Consider the following 23,008-nt stretch of genomic DNA (forward strand, 5'->3'; position numbering starts at 1 on the left):
GGGGTAACGCTCCCTGATCAGGTATCGTTTGTCTGTCTGTGTGCGCCTGTACTACAGGTGACTCTAGTGCGTCTGTCTGTGTGTGTGTGTGTGTGTGTGTGTGTGTGTGTGTGTGTGTGTGTGTGTGTGTGTGTGTGTGTGTGTGTGTGTGTGTGTGTGTGTGTGTGTGTGTGTGTGTGTGTGTGTGTACCTGTACTTCTGGATCAGTTATCGGCAGTGTGTCTGTGCGTGTGCGTCTGTGTGCGTGTGCGTGTGTGTACCTGTACTTCCGGATCAGGTACCGGCAGTGTGTCTGTGCGTGTGTGTGTGTGTACCTGTACTTCCGGATCAGGTACCGGCAGTGTGTGTGCGTGTGCGTGTGTGCGTGTACCTGTACTTCTGGATCAGTTATCGGCAGTGTGTCTGTGCGTGTGCGTCTGTGTGCGTGTGTGTGTGTGTACCTGTACTTCCGGATCAGGTACCGGCAGTGTGTCTGTGCGTGTGTGTGTGTGTACCTGTACTTCCGGATCAGGTACCGGCAGTGTGTCTGTGCGTGTGCGTGTGTGTACCTGTACTTCCGGATCAGGTACCGGCAGTGTGTCTGTGCGTGTGCGTGTGTGTGTGTCTGTGCGTGTGTGTGTGTACCTGTACTTCCGGATCAGGTACCGGCAGTGCCTCAACAGGTACTCCTTGGTCGGCCTGCAGAGCTTCAGGGACCAGAAGTCGTCCAGACGCATCTTGGGGGAGCAGGACTTCCCCGGGTTCCCCCCGAACAGGTAGTGCACCTGCAGAGACCACAGCAGCCTTACCCCCGGACCCCCAGTCCATACCAGGACCCAGGTGTGTGTGTCTGTATATATGTGTTGAGAAGTGTGTGTGTGTGGGTGTGTGTGTGTGTGTGTGGATGGATGAGTGTGTGTGTGTGTGTGGATGTGTGTGTGTGTGTGGATGAGTGTGTGTGGAAGTGTATGTGTGTATATGACTGTGTATGTGAGTTTGTGTGTCGACAAGTGAGTGAGTGAGTGTGTGTGTGTGTGTGTGTGTGTGTGTGTGTGTGTGTGTGTGTGTGTGTGTGTGTTGAGTATGTCTCTATGTGTGTCTTTTGAGTGTGTGTGTGTTGATGAGTGTGTGTGTGTGTGTGTGTTGAGTATGTCTATGTGTGTCTTGAGTGTGTGTGTGTTGATGAGTGTGTGTGTGTGTGTGGATGAGTGATTGACTGAGTGAGTGAGTATCTGCGTGTTAAGTGTGTCTCCGTGTGTGTGTTGATGTGTTGATATGAGTGTGTGTGTGTGTTACCTTATGCATCTCGTCGTAGACCAGCTGGTGAGCGAAGCGAGGACATGGCTCCTCCTCCTGAAGAGACTTGTTGGAGTTCTCCTTCACCGCCTGGTCGTTCTTATACACACACGACCTGACACACACAGACACACACACACACACACACACACACACACACACACACACACACAGAGACAAGAACATTCTGTCCTGTGAACCTCGTAGAGCAAACCACTGTAAAACTAAATGACTTTGACACGTACACACACTGCAGCATGCAGACACACACATGCAGTCCTCACTGGGAAGAACGTCCCCACACACACATGGGATAACCCAGGGGTCTTGTTGACTTCACTTTCACAGGACGGCAAACACCACTCGATAAGGAACAGCGCTAATGAATCCTCTGGAGGCGCATGCCTGCGGCCCTGACTACACGTGTGTGTGTGTGTGTGTGTGTGTGTGTGTGTGTGTGTGTGTGTGTGTGTGTGTGTGTGTGTGTGTGTGTGTGTGTGTGTGTGTGTGTGTGTGTGTGTGCAAGTAATGTTCACTGGTGCCAAAGAGGATGTAACACGTATCAGGAGACGCATCTGTACACACAAACAGAGACAGAGAGAGACAGAGTATCGTACACCTCTGTCCGAGTGTGCGTGTGTTTGTGCGTCTGTGTCTGTATGCGAATGCCCGTGTGCGTCTGTGTATGCCTCTGCATGTGTGTCTTTGTGTATGCATGTGTGTGCGCGTGCGTGTATGACTGTGCGTGATTCTGTGGGTACATACTTGGGTGTGTGCGTGTCTGTGTGTGTATGCGAGCCTTCGTGAGTGTGTCTGCGTGCGTTGTGCCTCCTACCAGTTGTTGCGGGCGATGTCGTAGATCCAGAAGGAGTTGCGGACGTTCTCCTCCCTCTTGTCCTTGTCCTTGCTGAGACCCGACAGGACGTGGATCTCGTTGAGGTCCGGGTCGATGGTGGCCCGCTGGGTGAAGCCCGTCATGGGGACTGTTGGGTGGGGGGGGTGCAAAGGGCAGAACGTCATGACATCATCATCATCCTCCTCCTCCTCCTCCTCCTCCTCCTCCTCATCATCCTCCTCCCGTCAGCTACAGGACCAGGCCGGTCTGGGTGATCGCACCATCGGTACATTTACGTTTACGTTGTTTATCGGACGCCAAAGCGACCGACAACGGTTCACACCCACATTCACACACCCGACGGCGGAGTCGACCACGCAGGGCGACAGCCAGATCAGCCAGGAGCAGTCAGGGCGAGGCGTCTTGCTCAGGGACACCTCGACACTCTGGCTAGGAGGAGTCGGAGAGATCGAACTAGCGACCTTCTGGTCACCAGTCAACCCGCTCGCCCCCCTGAGCTAAGCCCACGCTCTTGCGTCCGTTGTGGCGACACCAAAACGTCCCTTACGTTATCATCTGTAGGATTGAGTTTCGCAGCGGTTGTGCGGCAGAGCGTCCTGCGTGTGAGTGGCCAGCAGCAGCAGCCCGTTCTGAGGGACTCCGCTGATTGGTTCGCTCGCCTGACGAGACACGAGTTGAATCCGAAAGATCAAAGTGCTGTTTGGATGTTTGTGGCAGAAGCAATAACGCTAAATGCTCTTCAACTGAATTGGTTTCACTAAATGATTTAGACTAATTATATTGGTAACGGATGTTTCACTGAAGCAAGGGGAAACAAGACACACACACACACACACACACACACACACCCACACACTGATCTCATTACAACCACAGTTGAAGAATGCAAAACAAGGATGCAGCCGCGATGTTCTTGGTTATTACTCGGTATGGACTCACACTCGCTGGAACTATGAGAGTGCGAGCCTCACATTAAGGAGGGAGAGAGATGGGATTGCATAACAAGAACATAAAAAGAAACAATTATGTATGCGAGGAACAGAGTGGTTATTTATCAGAACAGAGAGAGAGACAGAGAGAGAGGTAAAGGAAAACAGAGAGAGGGGACACACTGTTTGGGCATGCTGCTTCCCCTCTGCCAGAAGACATTCTGTTCTTTCTCATTTTCTACCTCCCTAAATCCTACCCCTTTGATTTTTCCACATCTCTCTCTCCCTATCGCCTATCCCTATCACCTCTTTCTCTCGCTGGTCCATGTTGAATGTTTCCCTCTCTCCCTCCCTCCCTCCCTCCCTCCCTCCCTCTCCCTGGTGCCGGAAGTAGAAGCTGATTGCTGGTGGGCCTTAACACACACACACACACACACGCGCACGTTGGGGGCTCTTCAGACCGGGGCCCAGTCTCTCTCATGTTGATGTGCCGCAGATTTTGTCTGATCATCAAACTCAACAGAGCTACTTTTGAAACCATATTTGTATAGATTGCAATGGTGCAACACATTGGAGGACTGTAACTATTATAAGTTATATGCCATGAATTAATTCATTCAAACCTTGCCGATACCTCCTCCTTAATTACCTGGTACTTTATTCTCTCCAGATCGCTTTGGATAAATTAAATGACCAAACATTAAAATAGGATAATAAAATACAGATAAAGCACATCAGAGTACCCCTAATCACACTATTACCATCTGGAAGCCATATAATTGAATACATTATAAACTATAGACCCGGTAATACAGTAAGGTGGTACTTTCACTTATAGGAAAATAAGTAGAATGAGAGATGGGGGGTGTTACCCAGGAAGAGTAGTAGAAAAGAGAGAGAGATGGGGGGTGTTACCCAGGAAGAGTAGTAGAAAAGAGAGAGAGATGGGGGATGTTACCCAGGAAGAGTAGTAGAAAAGAGAGAGAGAGAGGGGGGGTATTACCCAGGAAGAGTAGTAGAGAAGATAGAGAGAGGGGGGGGGTGTTACCCAGGAAGAGTAGTAGAAAAGAGAGAGAGAGGGGGGGTGTTACCCAGGAAGAGTAGTAGAAAAGAGAGAGAGATGGGGGGTGATACCCAGGAAGAGTAGTAGAAAAGAGAGAGAGAGAGGGGGGGTATTACCCAGGAAGAGTAGTAGAGAAGATAGAGAGAGGGGGCGTGATACCCAGGAAGAGTAGTAGAAAAGAGAGAGAGAGGGGGGGTGTTACCCAGGAAGAGTAGTAGAAAAGAGAGAGAGAGGGGGGGTATTACCCAGGAAGAGTAGTAGAGAAGATAGAGAGAGGGGGGGGGTGTTACCCAGGAAGAGTAGTAGAAAAGAGAGAGAGAGGGGGGGTGTTACCCAGGAGGAGTAGTAGAAAAGAGAGAGAGAGGGGGGGTGTTACCCAGGAAGAGTAGTAGAAAAGAGAGAGAGATGGGGGGTGATACCCAGGAAGAGTAGTAGAAAAGAGAGAGAGAGAGGGGGGGTATTACCCAGGAAGAGTAGTAGAGAAGATAGAGAGAGGGGGCGTGATACCCAGGAAGAGTAGTAGAAAAGAGAGAGAGAGGGGGGGTGTTACCCAGGAAGAGTAGTAGAAAAGAGAGAGAGAGGGGGGGTATTACCCAGGAAGAGTAGTAGAGAAGATAGAGAGAGGGGGGGGGTGTTACCCAGGAAGAGTAGTAGAAAAGAGAGAGAGAGGGGGGGTGTTACCCAGGAGGAGTAGTAGAAAAGAGAGAGAGATGGGGGGTGTTACCCAGGAAGAGTAGTAGAAAAGAGAGAGAGATGGGGGGTGATACCCAGGAAGAGTAGTAGAAAAGAGAGAGAGAGAGGGGGGGTATTACCCAGGAAGAGTAGTAGAGAAGATAGAGAGAGGGGGCGTGATACCCAGGAAGAGTAGTAGAAAAGAGAGAGAGAGGGGGGGTGTTACCCAGGAAGAGTAGTAGAAAAGAGAGAGAGAGGGGGGGTGTTACCCAGGAAGAGTAGTAGAAAAGAGAGAGAGAGGGGGGGTATTACCCAGGAAGAGTAGTAGAGAAGATAGAGAGAGGGGGGGGGTGTTACCCAGGAAGAGTAGTAGAAAAGAGAGAGAGAGGGGGGGTGTTACCCAGGAAGAGTAGTAGAAAAGAGAGAGAGAGGGGGGGTGTTACCCAGGAAGAGTAGTAGAAAAGAGAGAGATGGGGGTGATACCCAGGAAGAGTAGTAGAAAAGAGAGAGAGTGGGGGTGTTACAGTAGTAGAAAAGAGAGAGAGTGGGGGTGTTACAGTAGTAGAAAAGAGAGAGAGAGTGGGGGTGTTACAGTAGTAGAGAAGAGAGAGAGTGGGGGTGTTACAGTAGTAGAAAAGAGAGAGAGAGTGGGGTGTTACAGTAGTAGAGAAGAGAGAGAGTGGGGGTGTTACAGTAGTAGAAAAGAGAGAGAGAGTGGGGGTGTTACAGTAGTAGAGAAGAGAGAGAGTGGGGGTGTTACAGTAGTAGAAAAGAGAGAGAGAGTGGGGGTGTTACAGTAGTAGAGAAGAGAGAGTGGGGGTGTTACAGTAGTAGAAAAGAGAGAGAGTGGGGGTGTTACCCATGCCCGAGTCCTTCTTGGTGCCGTCGGAGATGATCTCCACGTGGTCCGCGTCCACGTCGTAGCTGAAGAAGTCGTTGAGGTAGGTCTTCGAGCGCTGGCCCCCGAACACATACAAGCAGCGGTTCCTCTGAAGGGAGAGAGAGAGAGATAGAGAGAGGCGGTCCTTTAATACTCCCACCGCATGGGCGATGTCAATAGGCGAGTTTCGGATCGTCTGCATTGGACCGCATTAATCAACGAGACTTGAGAAGATCCGGCGGAACTCGTCATAATCCCGCCAAGTTCCCATCACGTCAAGGCGGACACAGGTGAACCTCTCGTCAACAAGGAGGATGGCATAACAAGTGGCGCTTGCGTTCTTCGTAGCAGACGAGTTCGACGCATTGGATGTCCCCTTATTGATGCAGGCTGAGGCGCGAAGGTGCTTAATTTTCTGCAACCGAGGGAATTTGGTCGCCAATTGTAGTTTCATATTGAACAATCTCCAGCCCCTCATTCAACATAAAAAATACACGATGAGTGATGAAGTGAAAGTTCACAAAAGCGTCTCTTTTTAATATGCATAGTTTGGGAGAGGGCAGCAGGCACCGCTCTCTGAAAGGAGCTATGTCATTTCTCACGTGGGAAATTCCACGTGGTAATTCCAACCAACCAGGGCAACGTTTTGATATGTTGAGGGGAGTGTCTTATGTCCGCACTTATTCGAGAGCAAATGCCCAGAAAAGCAGGCGGAAGTTGTTTTTCCTGAAACTACCGGGAGTTTTCGGAACTTATCACAGGTATTTTGGACGTTTTTCATCCCAGAATGCATTCCGACGCATGGCAAACGAAGCCGCATGCCTCATCTGAAACTCGCCTAATGAGTCTATCTACCGATTCCAATAAAACATTATAAGTCAGAAAGACTTAACGCAGGCCCACTGAACAACGTATAAAGACAAGAGGTGGCACGAGCTCAGGAGGACCACAGAGTCGCTCACTGGCTTCTGCAAAAAGACTCAAGACTCACTTGTTCAGAGTCCGCCCAGACTCTGCAAAGCCTCCCCCCCTTCTATGTATTGTGTACAATGGCTCTTTGATAAAAGTATCGGAAGAATTCCCGCTATACGGCTTTCGGTATCCGAACAACTCTAATAGTTCCGATACTTTACGACATATTACCGATACCAGTATCGGGGGAAAAAAAAAAAAAAAAAAATCGGGATATCCGATGTATCGGAAACTACTCTAATCGTTCCCATGGCAACCGAGGTGGCAGGCCCTCGCCCAGGACTCACCGTGTGGAAGAGCATGCAGTGGCCAATGCGGGACTGGACGTCCTCGGGCCCGGCGTTGCAGGAGTCGTCCCTGAGCAGGCTCCAGGTGCCGGCCAGGCAGTGGTAGGCGAACAGCCCGCTGAACTGGGGCTCCGACGTCCGGCTGTCCTCCATGCTGCCGTTGCACGTCAGGATGCGCCCGCCAAACGTGTAGATCATGTGCTTCTCAGAGTCCATGCACATCTGGGAGAGCGGGGGGCGGGAGATAGGGTGGAACAACAGGAAGTGGGTAGGGGGGGGGCGGGACATAGGGAGGAAACACAGAAAGTGGGCGAGTTAGACAGGAAATATTGCAATAACACATGAATGAAGGGAAATTGGACGGAAAAACTCAGTTTGGGCCGTGAATAAAGACCGAAATCCAGTACTTAACCTTTTCACCATATGGTTGTAGGAATGCTTACAATATATTGATTATCGCGATATTATCGGTATCGCGGGCCATGTATCCCACATCGTATCGTATTCCAAGATACCATGTGATTCCAACCCCTAGTGCACAGGTTTGCTGTCTGAGAGACGACTGGTTCAGCGGCCCCTTTGGAACGGCCCCAGCAGTGGATGCTGCAGCTATTTATCCTCCAAACAAAAAAAACAGAGCCTGCATGCCTCCGTTTCCTTGACGACCGACCCCCCCCCCCCCCCCCCCCCCCCCCCCCCCCCGCTCCCTCTAGGCTTGAGAAGGTGTGCAAACAAGACTGAGAGGAGGAAATAGCTACACACACACAAACACACGTTGCAGCCCGTGGGAAATCACAACAAAGCCATCGGCACCTCGATCATAAAAATGTCGTTTGCGATTCTCGTGATTCTCCAGAGCCAACTCGGTCTGGTGGCTGTTGAGAGGAGAACGACTGCGCTCCTCTCAGGAGACGACAGAGCCACGACGCGCATCGGCCGCTGCCGCTCGAGAGGACTGTACGGTTCGGGGACGTTTCAGTTCGACGTAATAATCAGAAGCGCTACAGGGACTAGAGGCCGAGTCCACTGGGCCACTTCATAACCAGAAGCTGATCTGATGTGGACTGGGATCGCTTTCAGTGGCTCTTCATCTGTCACTCATTCCTTGCGTTGTCTTATTGTCAATTATCCATTTATTTATTGATCTCATATGCATGTCCTGTATTCTATATCTTTCTCATTCAATCATATTTATGGAATCATTTGCGTCACCTACATCTACATCTATGTTTGTGTGTTTTCATCCTGTCATATCGCCTGTACACAGAAAATCAAGTCCATACCTCATCGGAGCCTCTGTTTAAAGCTGCACTATGTGTGTGACCCCCTTAGCACCCTCTAGTGGCCAGAGTTGAAGCTACAATTACAGCTATATCATTTCCAGACGAGTTTCTGATATTTCCCCGATATTTTGCAACGACGCGTCGACATGCACGATTCCTACTTAAAAAACGCTCTGCTCCCGATCTTCGTTAAGGGCGGAACTTTCTACCATAGAAAAGTGTTGTCGTGACGGTTTGTATAAATGGTTGGAGGGTGGGGGGAGCTGGGCCTACCTGGTGGTCGAACACCAGCTTGGGCCCGCCGTCGGCGGACGTGTCCTCGCTGAGCAGCGTCCAGGCGTTGCCGTCGATGTCGTAGCGGTAGAAGTCGCTCTTCAGGGACTTGCTGTTGCGGACGCTTGAGTCCAGGTAGCGGCCCAGCGTGTAGATCTGGCGCCGCTGGGAGTCCATGCACATCTTGTGGCAGGAGCGAGCGCTGGGGCCGCTCTGGACACATGAACACACAGACATGATCATATGAACATGAGCACACGAGCATGGTCACCCGGACACGAACACAAGACATTAACATATGGAAATTAACACGTGAACACGTGAGCACAGAAACGAACACGTGAACATGAACACATGGAAATGGTCCCCCGGACATAAACACGTGAACACACGGACATTGACACATTAACATGAACACACAGACATGGTCATCCGGACTTGAACACATGAACATTGACAGCGGGACATGACCACATGAACATCAACCCACAGACATGAAGATATAACCATGAACACTTGAAAAGGGAAACACAAACATGAACAAATGAACGTGAACAGATGAACACGAACACATGAATATGAACACATGAACATGGACACATGCACGTTGAGCAGATAAACAAAGACATGAGGCAACATCATGATTGGCACCATATCGCCATCTCTATAACAACCGATGGTAGGAGACACACACCTTGGTACAGTCTGCTGACATACTACACACGGACACGTGCCTTATGCAGACGCACACCGATATGTATGGATATGAATGCACATTGTGGTGGCCCAGGCGCTGAGCAGTGCCCCACAGGGCCACATGGTGGCAACAAAGGCAGGCAAAGGCCACCAAGGGGTGTGGTGTCGGATGGGAGGTACTACTCTAAAAGCTGCATCAGAGAGGCCCCGCCCCACTCAGGTGTCTCAGCTTACCACTCACAGGTGTGCTGAGGTAGCCCTGCAATCAGGAGGCCCTTTTAACCCCACCGGAACAAGCTGAAGACTGGGCCAGTCTCGTGGTAAGAGGCCTGTGGCCCAACCCTCTTGACCCAACTGAACCCTTATAATGAAATTACGTCCAAGTGGCCCGAAGGACCGTTTCCTTGATCTGTGTTGATTGTGTCGTGCTGATACGAGTGTGAAGGCCTGCAGCTGGAGAAGAACCCCCAAAACTCCCAAGAGGGACCAAGAGCCGAGCCAGGGCGAAGAGGTCAGCGGCAGGGACCACAGACCCCACTAAGCTTGGCCTGTCTCTCTCTCTCTCTCTCTGCCCCCCATAACAGGAAGAGCCAGACAGAGCACCCTGACATCAACCGTCGACCCGGTGAAGATTTGAGTTGCCTTTTTCCCCCCTCCTTTATAAATGAATGTCATACGTTTGAGTTCACCGCAAAGCCTGTTTCTGCCTGTTCCTGTTCCGATTGGTTATCCCACTGTTGAGCATCACAGACCAGGCGCCCACAACACACGCTCAGAAACATCGTATCGTCTCGGTCAAACCAAACACATGCCAAGAGCAACCTCAGCAGCCCGGCGGTCCCGCGGGGCCCACCTCCTTCTCCGTGTCCCTGGAGATGCACGTCCACTGGTTCTCCTGGACGCTGTAGGCCCAGAAGTCCGCCAGGTCCTGGGTCCCGTCCCAGCCGCCAAACAGGTACACCGTTTCTGCAAGAACAAGGACCACAGCGCTAAACCCAACGCACACATCCGTCCTCCAACATCTCCAGGAGAACCACAGGCCAACGACATCCTCTAACGTCTCCGTGACAACGGGCACACCGTCTCTGCAAAACACAAGGACCACAGCGGGACACTCCTCGACAGACTCGAAACGGGAACCTACCCCGTCGCCATGAGAACAAACCTCAACAGGTACAAAATACAGCATCTCCATGACAACCGAAATCCTCAAGTACACCGCGCCTCACAGAAAACAATTCTCAATGAGAACACTGAGCCTCAACGACAACATAAACAAACATTTTACAGGTAGACAAAAAGGTTTCACTGTGACAACGTCACTCATTTGACATCCCCTTTGAAAGGTCAAAGGTCTTGGGCAGGGTTTAATTGGGGCCAATCAGAGCCAGCCAAAAAGGTTTGGGCCACTGAGACACCTGAGAGGCCGGGCTCTTACACAATAAAAAAAACAAAAACTGTCGCTCTCTCCCCAACACACGACTGTGAGCACTCATGTGCGCGGTCGCACTAACAATGCTGGCCTTTGTCCTGCGGCCTGCCGGCAGGAAAGTACCTCGCTGAAACCTCACAGAGCAGTCTGCTAACAGCAGCCGGGACGCCGGGGAGACAAAAGGCCGGCTTGATGTGCTCTTTTAGAAATGCCCGGCAGGTCAGCCCTGTGTCAGGATATGTCAGTACTCTAGACCCGGACCTGTGTCAGGGTATGTCAGAAGTATTCCACAAGTGGAATACTACTGACAGTCCACAACGCAACTGAACACTGCACCTCCACAACAACAAAAATGTTACAGGTAGAAAAAAGGTCTGAAGGTCTGAAATGACAACATCACTCATTTGTCCTCCCCTATGAAAGGTCAAAGGTCCTGGGCAGGGTGTAATTGGGGCCAATCAGAGGGTCATTGAGACACCTGAGAGACGGAGCTCTTACTCAACACAGACAGCTCTGTCTGTGTGGGACCGTCAGTAATTTTCCATAATGAACCTAAGGATGGTTGTGGAAAATTACAGACTGGCGACAGTCACGTACACGACGCTCAGTCACGTATCTCTACCCCCGTGAAGCCGCTACCGAGAGAACTCTACTGACGCTGGTTTGAGCCCGCAGTGACATGCCTAACGTAGCTAACGTAGCTCCCTCAGAGTAGCACTTCCTTGTCTTCAAAACTGGGACTGGGTTGGAACGGGGGCAGAAACACATTGTTTAAAAAGGGGGTCTTCTGTTTCATGCATTGGGGAGAATCTTGGGAGAGATGGGTGGTGTTTCGGGTGGGGTCGGGGGGTCTCCTGTTTCCTGTACATGTGTGACTCACCCGACTGGACGTCAATGACCATCTGGTGACCGCCTCTCATCCCGGGACGGTTGTCATCGGCGTCACCTGGAAGGGGGGGATATGAGAGAGAGAGAGAGACAGAGCCAGAGAGAGAGAGAGAGAGAGACACACACACACAGAGAGACAGAGAGAGAGAGAGAAAGAGAGAGAGACAGAGACAGAGAGAGAGGGATAGAGTGAGTGAGTGAGTGAGTAACACAGACAGCGAGAGTGAGAGAGAGAGAGAGACAGAAAAAGGGTGGGTTATGGGAGGAACATCATATTAGTAGGAAGCAGATGAGTGGAGGGAGGGGGGTAAAGAGGAGGAGATGGAAGAAGGGTTTCAGCTCAGGAGGGTTTCTACAAGGAAATACTGCTGCAGATTAAATGTGAGATGCTGTACGTAAGATTTAAGGGCTTTAATTTGAGGATATTCGGCTAGAAGTGCTACAGCGATCCGTCAGCGATTTTCTGTTCTAGTTCACTGCACGCCGACTTCTGTGTGAGCTCATTTAAAGGTTAGACCGCTCCCCCATTTCTGACCAATCACGGGGGGGGGGGGGCTCTGCCCTGATTCGTGGAAATCCTTCTTGCCTCAATCACATTGGAACACATAGCGTCATCACCCCGATGGCGGTCTCTTTTTCAGAACTCTGTAAATCTTACCCACAGCAGCAGTAAGTGATCCAGGCCTCTAGCTAGCTAGGAGGCCTGGCTAGAAGGCCTAGCTAGGAAGCCTGGCTAGGAAGCCTGGCTAGAAGGCCTAGCTAGGAAGCCTGGCTAGGAAGCCTGGCTAGAAGGCCTAGCTAGGAAGTCTGGCTAGAAGGCCTAGCTAGGAAGCCTGTCTGGAGTAACGGAGGACTCACTGTTGGGGTCTCCTCGGTTGGGCTCTTGGGCGTTTGTACCTTTGTGGCATTTGGGCAAGATCTGGCTCCACCTGGGCTTGTACTCCTGCTGGCTAATGTACTGATTGAACAGCCCGTCTGTGGAGGAGACGTGGCACAGAGGGGAGGAACATGGTGTGTTAGCTTGACGATGAGCTCGACCACAAAGGGCCTCCACAGGTCCAGATGGAATATTCCGAAAACGCTGAATGGAATTTAAAGACAGGTATGTTTGATAACGTGGAGGTCATTTCCAGAGACAAAACAAAGAAGAGAATCTCACTACAAACCAAGACATTCCAAAGAGTCACAGAGAGTCAAAACTCATATTCTACCCGAGAACGAAACCCAAGGAGAGTCAGCAAGGAGAGAAATAGTGACGAGAGAGCGCGAGAGGCAGTGAGGAGAGAGAGTCAGTGAGACAGTGAGGAGAGAGTCAGTGAGAAGAGAGTGTCAGTGATAAGAGAGAGAGAGAGAGTCAGTGAGGAGAGAGAGTCAGTGAGGAGAGAGAGAGAGTCAGTGATGAGAGAGAGTCAGTGATGAGAGAGAGTCAGTGAGGAGAGAGAGAGAGAGTCAGTGAGGAGAGAGAGTCAGTGAAGAGAGAGAGTAAGTGAAGAGAGAGAGAGTCAGTGAGGAGAGAGAGTCAGTGAGGAGAGAGAGTCAGTGATAATAGAGAGAGAGAGAGAGAGAGAACGAGAGTCAGTGAGGAGAGAGAGAGAGAGTCAGTGAGGAGAGAGAGTCAGTGAGGAGAGAGAGAGTCAGTGAGGAGAGCGAGTCAGTGAGGAGAGAGAGAGAGTCAGTGAGGTGTGAGGGTCAGTGAGGAGAGAGAGAGAGTCAGTGAGCAGACAGAATCAGTGAGGGGACAACAGTAACAACGTGTTTACGATGTGGACGGGCCCAGTACCTCCGACGGCCTTGTCGATGAGCTCCTCGCAGGAGTCAAAGTCCCCGCACAGCACCAGACGGTCGTGGAGGTGGCTCAGCATGGGGTGCTCAAGCGCCACGCGCGTCTTCTTCTGCAGCGACTCGAACGCCTCTGTGTAGTTGTGCTGCCGGAAGTGCTTGAGGCAGAGGCGGATGGCTTCCTGTTCCCGGTACTGTATAGTGAGAGGGTAGAGGTGGAGGTGGTGGAGGGGTTGGTGGAGGTTATGGGGGTGGAGGTGGTGAAAGTGAGGGAATGGCAGTAAAGGAAATTACAAAAAATTAACAACAATTATTACAAACATTATTACAACCCCAATTTTTTTTTTGATAAATGGGACATTTTTATTTGCCATTTTCTAAATATTTTCATAAAGTGGAAATTCTATTGTTTATTTTGATATATTAACCACCGTTTACTCTCTTACCCCACACTGTATTTTAACATCATCATTCGATCAGAATGTGGATGTGGGCCTTATTCAGCTATCGGCCATCTTGGTTTGATATGAGTTTGAGTACCTCACTCAGTTCCCCGCCGCAGCTAGCATATAGAACCAAGATGGCTGCAAGGTGAACAAGGCCCATTGTGATCCACCAGGAAGAGGCATGCATCATTGATTAGGACCGTGAGAAGCTCACCTTGCTGTACCAGTTGAGGCAGGGCTGCACCACGTCTGGGTCCTCGATGCCGTGGAGCTCGATGTACCAGATACTGAAGTTAAAACTAGGACCCCACGACATGAGAGGCACTGGGGGACAGGGAGAGGGGGTCAGTGTGAGGAGAGAGAGACGCAGAGAGAGAAAGAGAAGAGAAAGAGAAAGCGAGAGAGAGAGAGAGAGAGAGAGAGCGAGAGAGCGAGAGAGGCTCTACAGTGGAAAGTTAATATATAATTAGACCTTGTTTTGGAACCTGATTGACAAAGTCATGTTCCAGAGTGGACAAGCCTGGTTCAGAATGAAGCCAGTTAGACATTCATTACAATCTCTGTGATCTTGCTCAAGGGCAAGGGCAGCTTGCCAACACACAATCCTCTTGAAGAGGAACTCAGGCTTGGTCTTTCTAGTCGTAAGGTAGCACGGTTTACTGTCAGAGACACACGGAAGCTGAAGGACAGGCCTCACCTATTTTGACAAATCTGCATGGGAACATCTGTTCCTCGATCTTGTGTTTTAAGGTAAATGTCTCCTTATTGTAGTCATTCTTAAGGCCGCTGGGAGGGAGAGACAGAGAAGAGGAAGTCCTGTGGTCAGTTCACTCGTTATTAATGTACAGATTTAAAAGCAGGAAGTGGTATTTAGACAGTGAACCTACACAGGCCAAAAGATTCTCAGAACACACAACCCTGAGGAAAATACTTTTTACAAAGGTTTTCAGCATGCTTTGCATATGCGCCTTCGTTTTAGAAAAGATAAAATAATGCAAAATGCCATCAATCACACCAGGGGTGAGTGTGATAAGCCGTTTAAAACAGTTTTGAAAAATCTGCCTCTTCTGACCACAAGTGGTCCACCTAGATGTGTGGATAGATCAGTCTACCAGCCTACCCAGTGGATCTATCCGTCATACATCTAGGTGTACACGCACACTTGTGATGTCAGAAGCAGATTTTCAAAACGGCTTGAAACGGCTAACCACACGCACACCTGGTGGTATAATATGTCACCTTTAACAAAGCGGGTGTCACATGGCCTCTACCTTGACAGGAGCTCTGTCATGTTCTCCTCACTCATGCCCCCGAACACCTTGAACTTCTTCAGGTTGCACACGTGAGTCTTCTCATACTTCCCGAAGGTGATGCTCTGTACGATGGCCGGCCGTTCCAGTTTCAGTATCAAGTACTGCGAGGGTGGAGGAAGAGACGAGAGTAAACGGTACAGCACAGGGACATAATATTCTATGAAGTAATGCTGAAAAAACTATCGACAAGTCTGGCGATTGTACACGATTTACGCAGCCTCCTAATGGCGTGACCAGGGTTTTAATGTAACACTGAAAGGTGGGCGTTATCACATCCATAAATGAGTCGTTCGTCATTAAGGACGTGTGACAGCAAATCACTGTGTCCTATTACGATAACGGGCGACAGGAGACAGCTGATCCAGCGACTCAACAGGCCGAGCTGGAGTGAGGGTGATGATCCGACCCCAGAGACCAACGCCTTCACATCCCCTCCATGGAGAGGATAGACCAGCCCCCGGTCACCCTGGGAACAGTCCCCATTGACCTGCTCTGTGTTTCTGTCTGGTCTGGTGAAACATTTGTTGCATGCCGACTGTGGGTACACAGTGGTTCTTCTCCGAACCACGCAGTCAATGAGAACACGTTAAGAGCCAGTGGTATCGAATTTTAAACTGCATTTCTCTGGGGTACGTTGGGTTCCTTGTGGTAACATAACTCCTCCTGCTTGGCTGTACTTCATGCAGAGCTTCTCCTTCGTATCTCTCTCTCTCACACTCACACACACACACACACACACACACACACACACACACACACACACACACACACACACACACACCAGGAGGGGTAATGAATCTTAGCAATGTTTCCCTCTTGGTCCCAGCAGTGCTATATATGCCACTGGATTCCAATCAAACTACTTCTTGTAATCATCATTATCAGGGTTGCCCTGTGTTGTTTTTTTTTGCCTCACAGTCATCCTTATACACACACACGCACAATCACACATCGATTGTGCTGATCCAACCGTGTAGTCTTTGCCAACTTTCTCTGATGCACCTGCCTTTCATTTTGGTAATTGGAAAGACAGACAGAAGATCAATCATATAAGTGTTAACGACAACCACATACACAAAGCGTGCCGCTCATCTCAAATACAAGTCTGCTGCTGGTATGAGCGACTAGAGAAGGGGTTGTGAATGAATAGTGTGACAGCGATCTTACTTGAGGTGGGTAGTTGCTTTCTGAAGACCATCTGGAAGACTGATCGTTGGGTTTGTCCACCAAGATGTTTCTGGGAGCGGAAAAGTCAATGTCAAATGAGGTGCTGTGTGTGTGTGTGTGTGTGTGTGTGTGTGTGTGTGTGTGTGTGTGTGTGTGTCCAGATGATGGGAGTGTCTAAAATAAAGGCCATAGAGTTTGCTAACTACTGCTCAGCAAGCGTCATTATTGACTTACTCATCATTACATACATGCCTCTTTATGTAGAGAAGGCGTGGCTATTTATACCCGTGATTAGTGTTTGTTTATGTGTGATGACATTCCATTTATTCTTGTCAAGATTACTGGCAAGCTATCCATCTAAATTGTTTGCATCTTGTAACATTTATGCCCTTTATAATCCTCTGTATTTATCTCGAAAGATTATAGTCGGAGTGCTTGTGTGTGCGTTCTTTGAATGTGACTTCTGCTGGTTAACGATGTCAATAGTTAGTGGAATGTTTACCACTGACTAGCTGCTATATTAGCCAGACATCCAGACCGGTTTGAAGCTACAAGTGCTCCAAACGCTGGTCATGTAAACTTGTAGTTCTGACACCACGTACGTAAACCTTCATCATGTGCTAGTCTCTGGTGTTGTGGTCGTCCTAGGATGTTGACAGACGCCTGTTTAGCTTTGACCATATCTGCTGGTTATCTCTACAGCAGCAGGTGCGCTTGTTTCGCACACCCCGGCGGCCCACGCTTCACACGGCGGAGTCACAACACAACACGCGGTGCAGTGAATCCGCAACTCTTTGGCATGTGTGTGGAAAAAAACACTAAATTGTTCATGTATGCAGATAATGTCTTGTATGGCCAAAGCTTCAGAACGCGATCGTTGCAATGAAGCCCGTCCACGCGTTTGACTCTCTAGTGGGTATGAAGTGTGTGGACGATTACGTAACAGCCGGGCGGAGCCGGCGTCCAAACCCAACGAACCGGCGGCTATACAGCAGCTAGCCCGCTAGCCGAGGAGAAGCTGCACTCCGCGGGACACGTTAGACACAACGCGCCGGATGGGCGGCAGAAATAACCCCCGCAGGAGCCAAACCTAATGCATTCCTCTGCCCAGTTAGTGTACATATTACTCACTCAGGTAAATACGTGGAAGAATAAGAGCTCCATTTAAAAACGCCGAAGGAGAGCACCCTGTTCTCGGGAACGACAGCCATCTTGTTGCACAAAATAACAAGCAGCTAGCAACGAGCTAGCTGCTAGCCGCGGCTGGCAGGTTGAGCTGAGGCCTTAAAGGCGCAGTACAGTGTTTTGGTTAGGGGGAAACCAGCCTCGATTACATTGAAATGATGCATGAAATGATGTTACGATTTACTGTTGCAGAAGAATCTTTCACTTATGCTTCACTCGTTTCATTAATATCGTCAATAGCCTGTGGGAGATGTATCATCCACTGGGTAGACTCCTGGGAAGATGCAGCTGTCCTAGTAAATGTGATCTCCTCTTACAGCTTCAGGTCCCAGGGGAGGGAACTAACGGGCCTCAACCTTCTCATCATTAAAATAAATAAAGCTGGTCAAATCTGAAAAGACACTTATCACCTGCAGGCAGATTTATGCTGAGCATTTATGGGTAATTGTATTCCCTTTCATTTCTGTCATGTGGCTGGAAACTTTTATTACTGCATGATCTTGTACGATTCCAGTGAAACAAATATTATTTTGCATGGCGTTGACATCATTCTTTCAACACGGCACGCAGGCTTCCTTCTGCACAGATTTGAATAGCAAAACATGGTGGCCTCATCAGCAGTCGCTTGTTTGGACCTGAATGTCTGATGAAGAATGTGTTTGGTGAACCTGTTCACCAAACACATCCCGTATGACACAACGTATGACACAACACCAAACACAACACGTATGTAACTACGGTTCTATGAATTCCGGATGACCGCCGGAGGCGGTGCTTTAGCACTGGATGTTCCATCTCGCGCATGCGCAGGTCGATTAATTATACCAACAAAGTCACCTGTGAGACCTAGGTGACCCGAGAATGTCTATATATTCAGGAAGTCACCCAAGGATCTGTTCCAACTGGATCTTCTCATGGAATCCGAGAAGTCTGAGTAACAGAGAACTCTGGCGGTCATCCGGAATTAGTAGAACCGTAGTTACATAATTTTCGGACGAAAATGGCCCAAAAGCGGATTTTCGGTTTTCGGCAGAAATACTTTTATCACCGAAACAACACGGCCAAAACAGAAATTTGTGATGACGCAAACAAAAAGGGCGGCAAGCACACGCTTGTCTGGATGAGCGTCAATATGTCTGCGGTGTGGACGTTTTTCAATGTTTCTGAGAAAGACCCACGTATAGTGATTTGCAAAAATCACGATGCCGAAATTTCAAGAGGGAGTACATCTACAAAGAGTTTCTCCACGTCGGGTTTAATTTATCACTTGAAATCAAAACATCCTGATTGCCATTCTCAATATGAGAAGAATGCGGCACAGAAAAGAAAAATAAATCGAGCACGCTCCGTCTGTGGCAGACGTTTTTGAAAAGGCAAGAAGGTTTCCAAGTGATGGTGCCAAGGCAAAGGGCATTAAGCAGAACGTAATGGAATTCATTGCCTTAGATGACCAGCCATTCTCTGTTGTAGAGGATGTGGGGTTTCGTAGGCTCATAGAGCATATTGAGCCCCGTTATGCCATGCCGAGCAGATGGCATTTCTCAGACGTATGTTTACCTGAGGTATTTAATGTTGTTGCATCTCACGTCCATGAGCTTATGGCGTCAGATATTACAGCAATCAGTTTCACGACCGACATATGGAACTCAGACGTCAGCCTCACCAGTATGCTCAGTCTAACGGCACAGTAGTCCTACAGAGAATGCACTTTATTTAAATGCACTTTGTGTTTTTGTAACATTTAATTTTACAATCTTTCAGCAGGCCAGTCAGTTATAGGCCTGTAAATTATTATTTATTTGATGTACACATTAGTGGGGTCAAGTTAAACATTTTATTTTGAATTTTATTTTATTTTATATTCTGCATTGTTGTACTGTCAGTGCTAAATAAATATGTTCATACTTTTGTAATTGATTTATTCTTTGAATTGCAATGCCTTGATTTTAATGAAGTTAGTACACAGTCATAGCCATAAATGCAATGGTACTAATAATTGGCATAATAATTTCTTTCGGTTTTCGGCCTTGGTTTCCTCATTTTCGGTTTCGGCCAAGAATTTTCCTTTCGGTGCATCCCTAATTTCATTCCTACTGACCGCCAGAGGCGGTGCTTTAGCACTGGATGACTAATACTAAAAATGTGACGAAGAGTGCTCACCAATTAAGGGCTCGAAGCCGTCGACAAGACAGCCGTCGCCACAGGATGAGGAGCAGGGACATTAACCCTGGAGAATCGGGCAAACATACATGATGAGGACCATGTAGCCGCGGAGCAAATGTTCTGAAGTGGAACCCCCTTCAAGGCAGCCCATGATGTAGCCATACTCCTGGTAGAGTGGCACTTAACGGCCAAGGGCACAGGGAGCCCCTGTGCTCTATATGCATTCAAGACCACATCCACAATCCAGTGGGAGAGTCTCTGTTTCGACAGGGCAGCCCCCTTCCTGCAGCCCCTGTAACAGACAAAGAGGTTATCCGTCTTACGCAAGCTGGTTGTCGCTTCTACATATGCCCTAAGTGCCCTAACCGGGCACAACAGGTCTGACACTCTTTCTGCACCCCATGGAGAGCCTGGGGGATTGAAGGCAGCCAACTCGATTGATTGGTTTACATGATGGGGAGACAATCGTTTGGGTAGGAAGGATGGATTCAGCTAAAGCACCACTCCTGACCCATCTGCGTGCCAGCGCAAACACGCCTGGCTCACTGACAAGGCATGGAGTTCACCCACCCGTTTTGCAGTCGCAATGGCAAGAGGAATGCCGTCATCATGGACAGCCGTGTCAGGTCTGCCTGACTTAGCGGCTGAAATGGGGGTAGACATAAGGACCTCAGACTTAGGACCTCAGCTACTTGCAGGTCCCATGATTGTGCCCTCAGGGATCGTGGCGGTTAAAGGCTCTGGGCTCCCATCAGAAACTGCCTGACTAGGTAGTGGGACCCTACCATCTGGTTATCCACCCTTGCATGTGTGGCTGAGATCACGGCCATATAAACGCGCAGGGTAGAAGCAGCTCTCCTGTTGTCCAACACAGACTGCAGAAAGTGTAGAATCACTACCACTGAGCAAGTCTCTGGGACTTCACCCCGTGCCACGCACCACTGTGAAAACAACTTCCACCTGTTTGCATAGAGCAACCTAGTGGAGGGTGCCCTTGAATTAAAAATGGTACAAACCACTGACTGGTCGCAAGATGTCAGCAGTGGGTCCTGGCTCTCGGGGGCCACACGCACAGCCGCAGGCGCCCTGGATTTGTGTGCCATATGAGACAGAAGGTCCTGTCTCTCTGGGAGGCACCAAGGGCTCTCCGTTGAGGTGTTTAAGTAACGCTGGGAACCATGGCCTTCCTGGCCAATGTGGAGCCACCAGAAGTAGGCTGTGACTGCCATGCTGGACCCTGTTCAGCGTTGCCAGTAAAAGGGGAATTGGAGGAAATGCATAAAGCAGGCTGTCTGGCCAAGCATGAGCCAGAGCATCCTGTCCTAGGGGACTGGTCCTCTCCGTCAAGGAGAACCAAAGGGGACAGTGGGTCGTCTCTTCGGAAGCAAAGAGATCTGCCACTGCCCCGCCATACCTGTCCCAAATCATGCCCACCACCTCAGGATGGAGTCTCCACTCTCCGGGGGGTGGCACTTGGCGAGAGAGAAGGTCTGCCACTGTGTTCCGGACAACTGGAACATGGACAGCCCTCAGGCTTAGAAAATGGGGGAATGCCCACGTAAGGAGCCTTTGTATGACCTGCAGGCTCTGCCTCGATCTGGTGCCCCCCTGATGGTTGACGTTGTAGACTGTGGAGGTGTTGTCTGTCCGGACAACAACACGTCGGTTCCTCAGAACTGGAAGGAAGTGCCTGATAGCTAAGAGCACCGCAAGGAGTTCCAGCACATTTATATGCTCCAGTCTCTGCTGGGCATCCCACTGGCCTCTGAGAGTCCTGCACTGCCATACTGCACCCCAGCCCGAAAGGGAGGCGTCTGTCTCTACAACCTTGGGACCTGGGCTTTAGGCGAGAGCACCCGAGCAACGACGCGAGCAAACTAAAGTAGGCTAGGCAATCGGGCTTTAGGCGAGAGCACCCGAGCAACGACGCGACACCTCTACAATAACACATTGACAGCGAGCCTTGGAAACCCAAGCAGCCCACTGGAGCAAATTAGCGCAGGCTAGGCAATCAGGCTTTAGGCGAGAGCACCCGAGCAATGATGCGCCCGAAAAACAGTGCGCATTAAAATACAGTGACCGCGACTTATGGAACCCCAAGCCACTCACTGGCGATCAAATCAAAGTACGCAATCGGCTAAATAAACACAGTGACGGTGGCTTGGACCCCAAGCCGCGCACTGGCGAGCATACAAATTAGCAACCGGTCTTAGGCGAAAGCACACAAGAAACGGTGCAAGACCGAAAGAATAAGCGACTGAAAAATTTGCCGCCGACTGATGCTGAAGGTGGAAAGGTGATATCAGCTGCCGCGCTAGCCGATGGCTACGCGTAGCCTATACACTTTACTCACCCCTGGCCGCAGCCGAAATCGAACAAATTGCAGGTCGCAGCCTTTGATGGACGAAGTCAAATTGATGCACCAGCCCTTGGGTTACAGGGCTACTTGTGACAAGCTAATATGGCATTTTTACAACAAACAATGTTTGTGTGTCCTGCCAGTCCGCTACCGCGAGAAGATGGAAGGAACTGATCCCCGGGGGACTTACAATATATATATAGACATTCTCGGGTCACCCGGGTGTCACAGGTGACTTTGTTGGTATAATTACTCGACCTGCGCATGCGCGAGATGGAACATCCAGTGCTAAAGCACCGCCTCTGGCAGTCAGTAGGAATGAAATAGATGTCCAAACCTGGTAGAGAAATGAGCATCAGTGGATCAACACAAACACACACACACACACACACGCACACACACACACATACATGCTGGAAACTCCTTTTGTTATCCATGGATTTCAAAGGATATTAATTAAGATTTACCTCATTAATCTCAGATGGGGAAATAAAGAAAGGGTGAGGACCCGATCGTTAATAATTAGGAGATAATTGGTTTAGCTGAGGTAAAGATGTGTGACTGATGGGTTAGAAGAAGCCGCGTACAACTGATCCCTCTAATTTTGTAACCGTTCCACTGTTTCGTTGCACCCGTTATTCCATTCTCAATCTCACTTCACTGCCCTGTAGTTCTAAGCCCTGGTGCGGCCGTCTTGGTTCTAAGGGCTGGCCTAGCAGTGGAACTGAGTGCAGCTCCTCATGGCTGCATGATCAGAACGAGTTCCTGCCGAGAACACACGTAGAACCCAGACGGAACCACTGGTCTGAGACCCCCCGCACACACACACACACCTCTGAAGACACATCAGTGTGTTGCTCCCAGCTCTGATTCCATCTATTGTTGACCTGGATCTCATGTTGAGGTTAGAAAGCACTTTTCTTCTCTGAGAGATAGCTATGACGCAGTAATAACAAAGTACTGACGTCGACGTGTCCTCCTGAAACACTTGACTCTACCCGCACTCCCCTTTGTTTTCTTTAGAAACAAAGTCGCACTCGGACGGGTTTGGGTCGGTCCTCCCGCTTTCATCTGAGGCTTTGATCCTCCT

The 23,008-nt window shown here is 49.6% G+C and overlaps 1 protein-coding gene across 2 annotated transcripts in view; it reads right to left on the bottom strand.

Moving 5' to 3' along the window:
* The window catches only part of mkln1 (muskelin 1, intracellular mediator containing kelch motifs), a 21,379-nt gene extending 3,953 nt beyond the window's left edge, over positions 1–17,426 (bottom strand). Inside the window, exons 1-15 of one of the 2 annotated variants that reach the window (XM_079734200.1) lie at positions 17,343–17,426; positions 16,212–16,281; positions 15,003–15,145; positions 14,429–14,517; positions 13,946–14,055; positions 13,287–13,479; positions 12,404–12,481; positions 11,499–11,564; positions 10,040–10,152; positions 8,491–8,703; positions 6,935–7,156; positions 5,655–5,784; positions 2,111–2,258; positions 1,276–1,390; positions 625–764 (exon numbers count right to left, since the gene is read on the bottom strand). In XM_079734200.1, the coding sequence (XP_079590326.1) occupies positions 625–764; positions 1,276–1,390; positions 2,111–2,258; positions 5,655–5,784; positions 6,935–7,156; positions 8,491–8,703; positions 10,040–10,152; positions 11,499–11,564; positions 12,404–12,481; positions 13,287–13,479; positions 13,946–14,055; positions 14,429–14,517; positions 15,003–15,145; positions 16,212–16,281; positions 17,343–17,422 (1,910 nt within the window). In that variant the 5' untranslated portion in view covers positions 17,423–17,426. Of the gene's footprint in view, positions 1–624; positions 765–1,275; positions 1,391–2,110; positions 2,259–5,654; positions 5,785–6,934; positions 7,157–8,490; positions 8,704–10,039; positions 10,153–11,498; positions 11,565–12,364; positions 12,482–13,286; positions 13,480–13,945; positions 14,056–14,428; positions 14,518–15,002; positions 15,146–16,211; positions 16,282–17,342 lie in introns of both variants that reach the window. The other variant, XM_079734199.1, reaches the window with a different exon arrangement.
* Positions 17,427–23,008: the final 5,582 nt, after the last annotated feature.

Source organism: Pollachius pollachius, assembly GCF_949987615.1.
Source record: "Pollachius pollachius genome assembly, chromosome: 4".
NCBI lineage: Eukaryota > Metazoa > Chordata > Actinopteri > Gadiformes > Gadidae > Pollachius > Pollachius pollachius.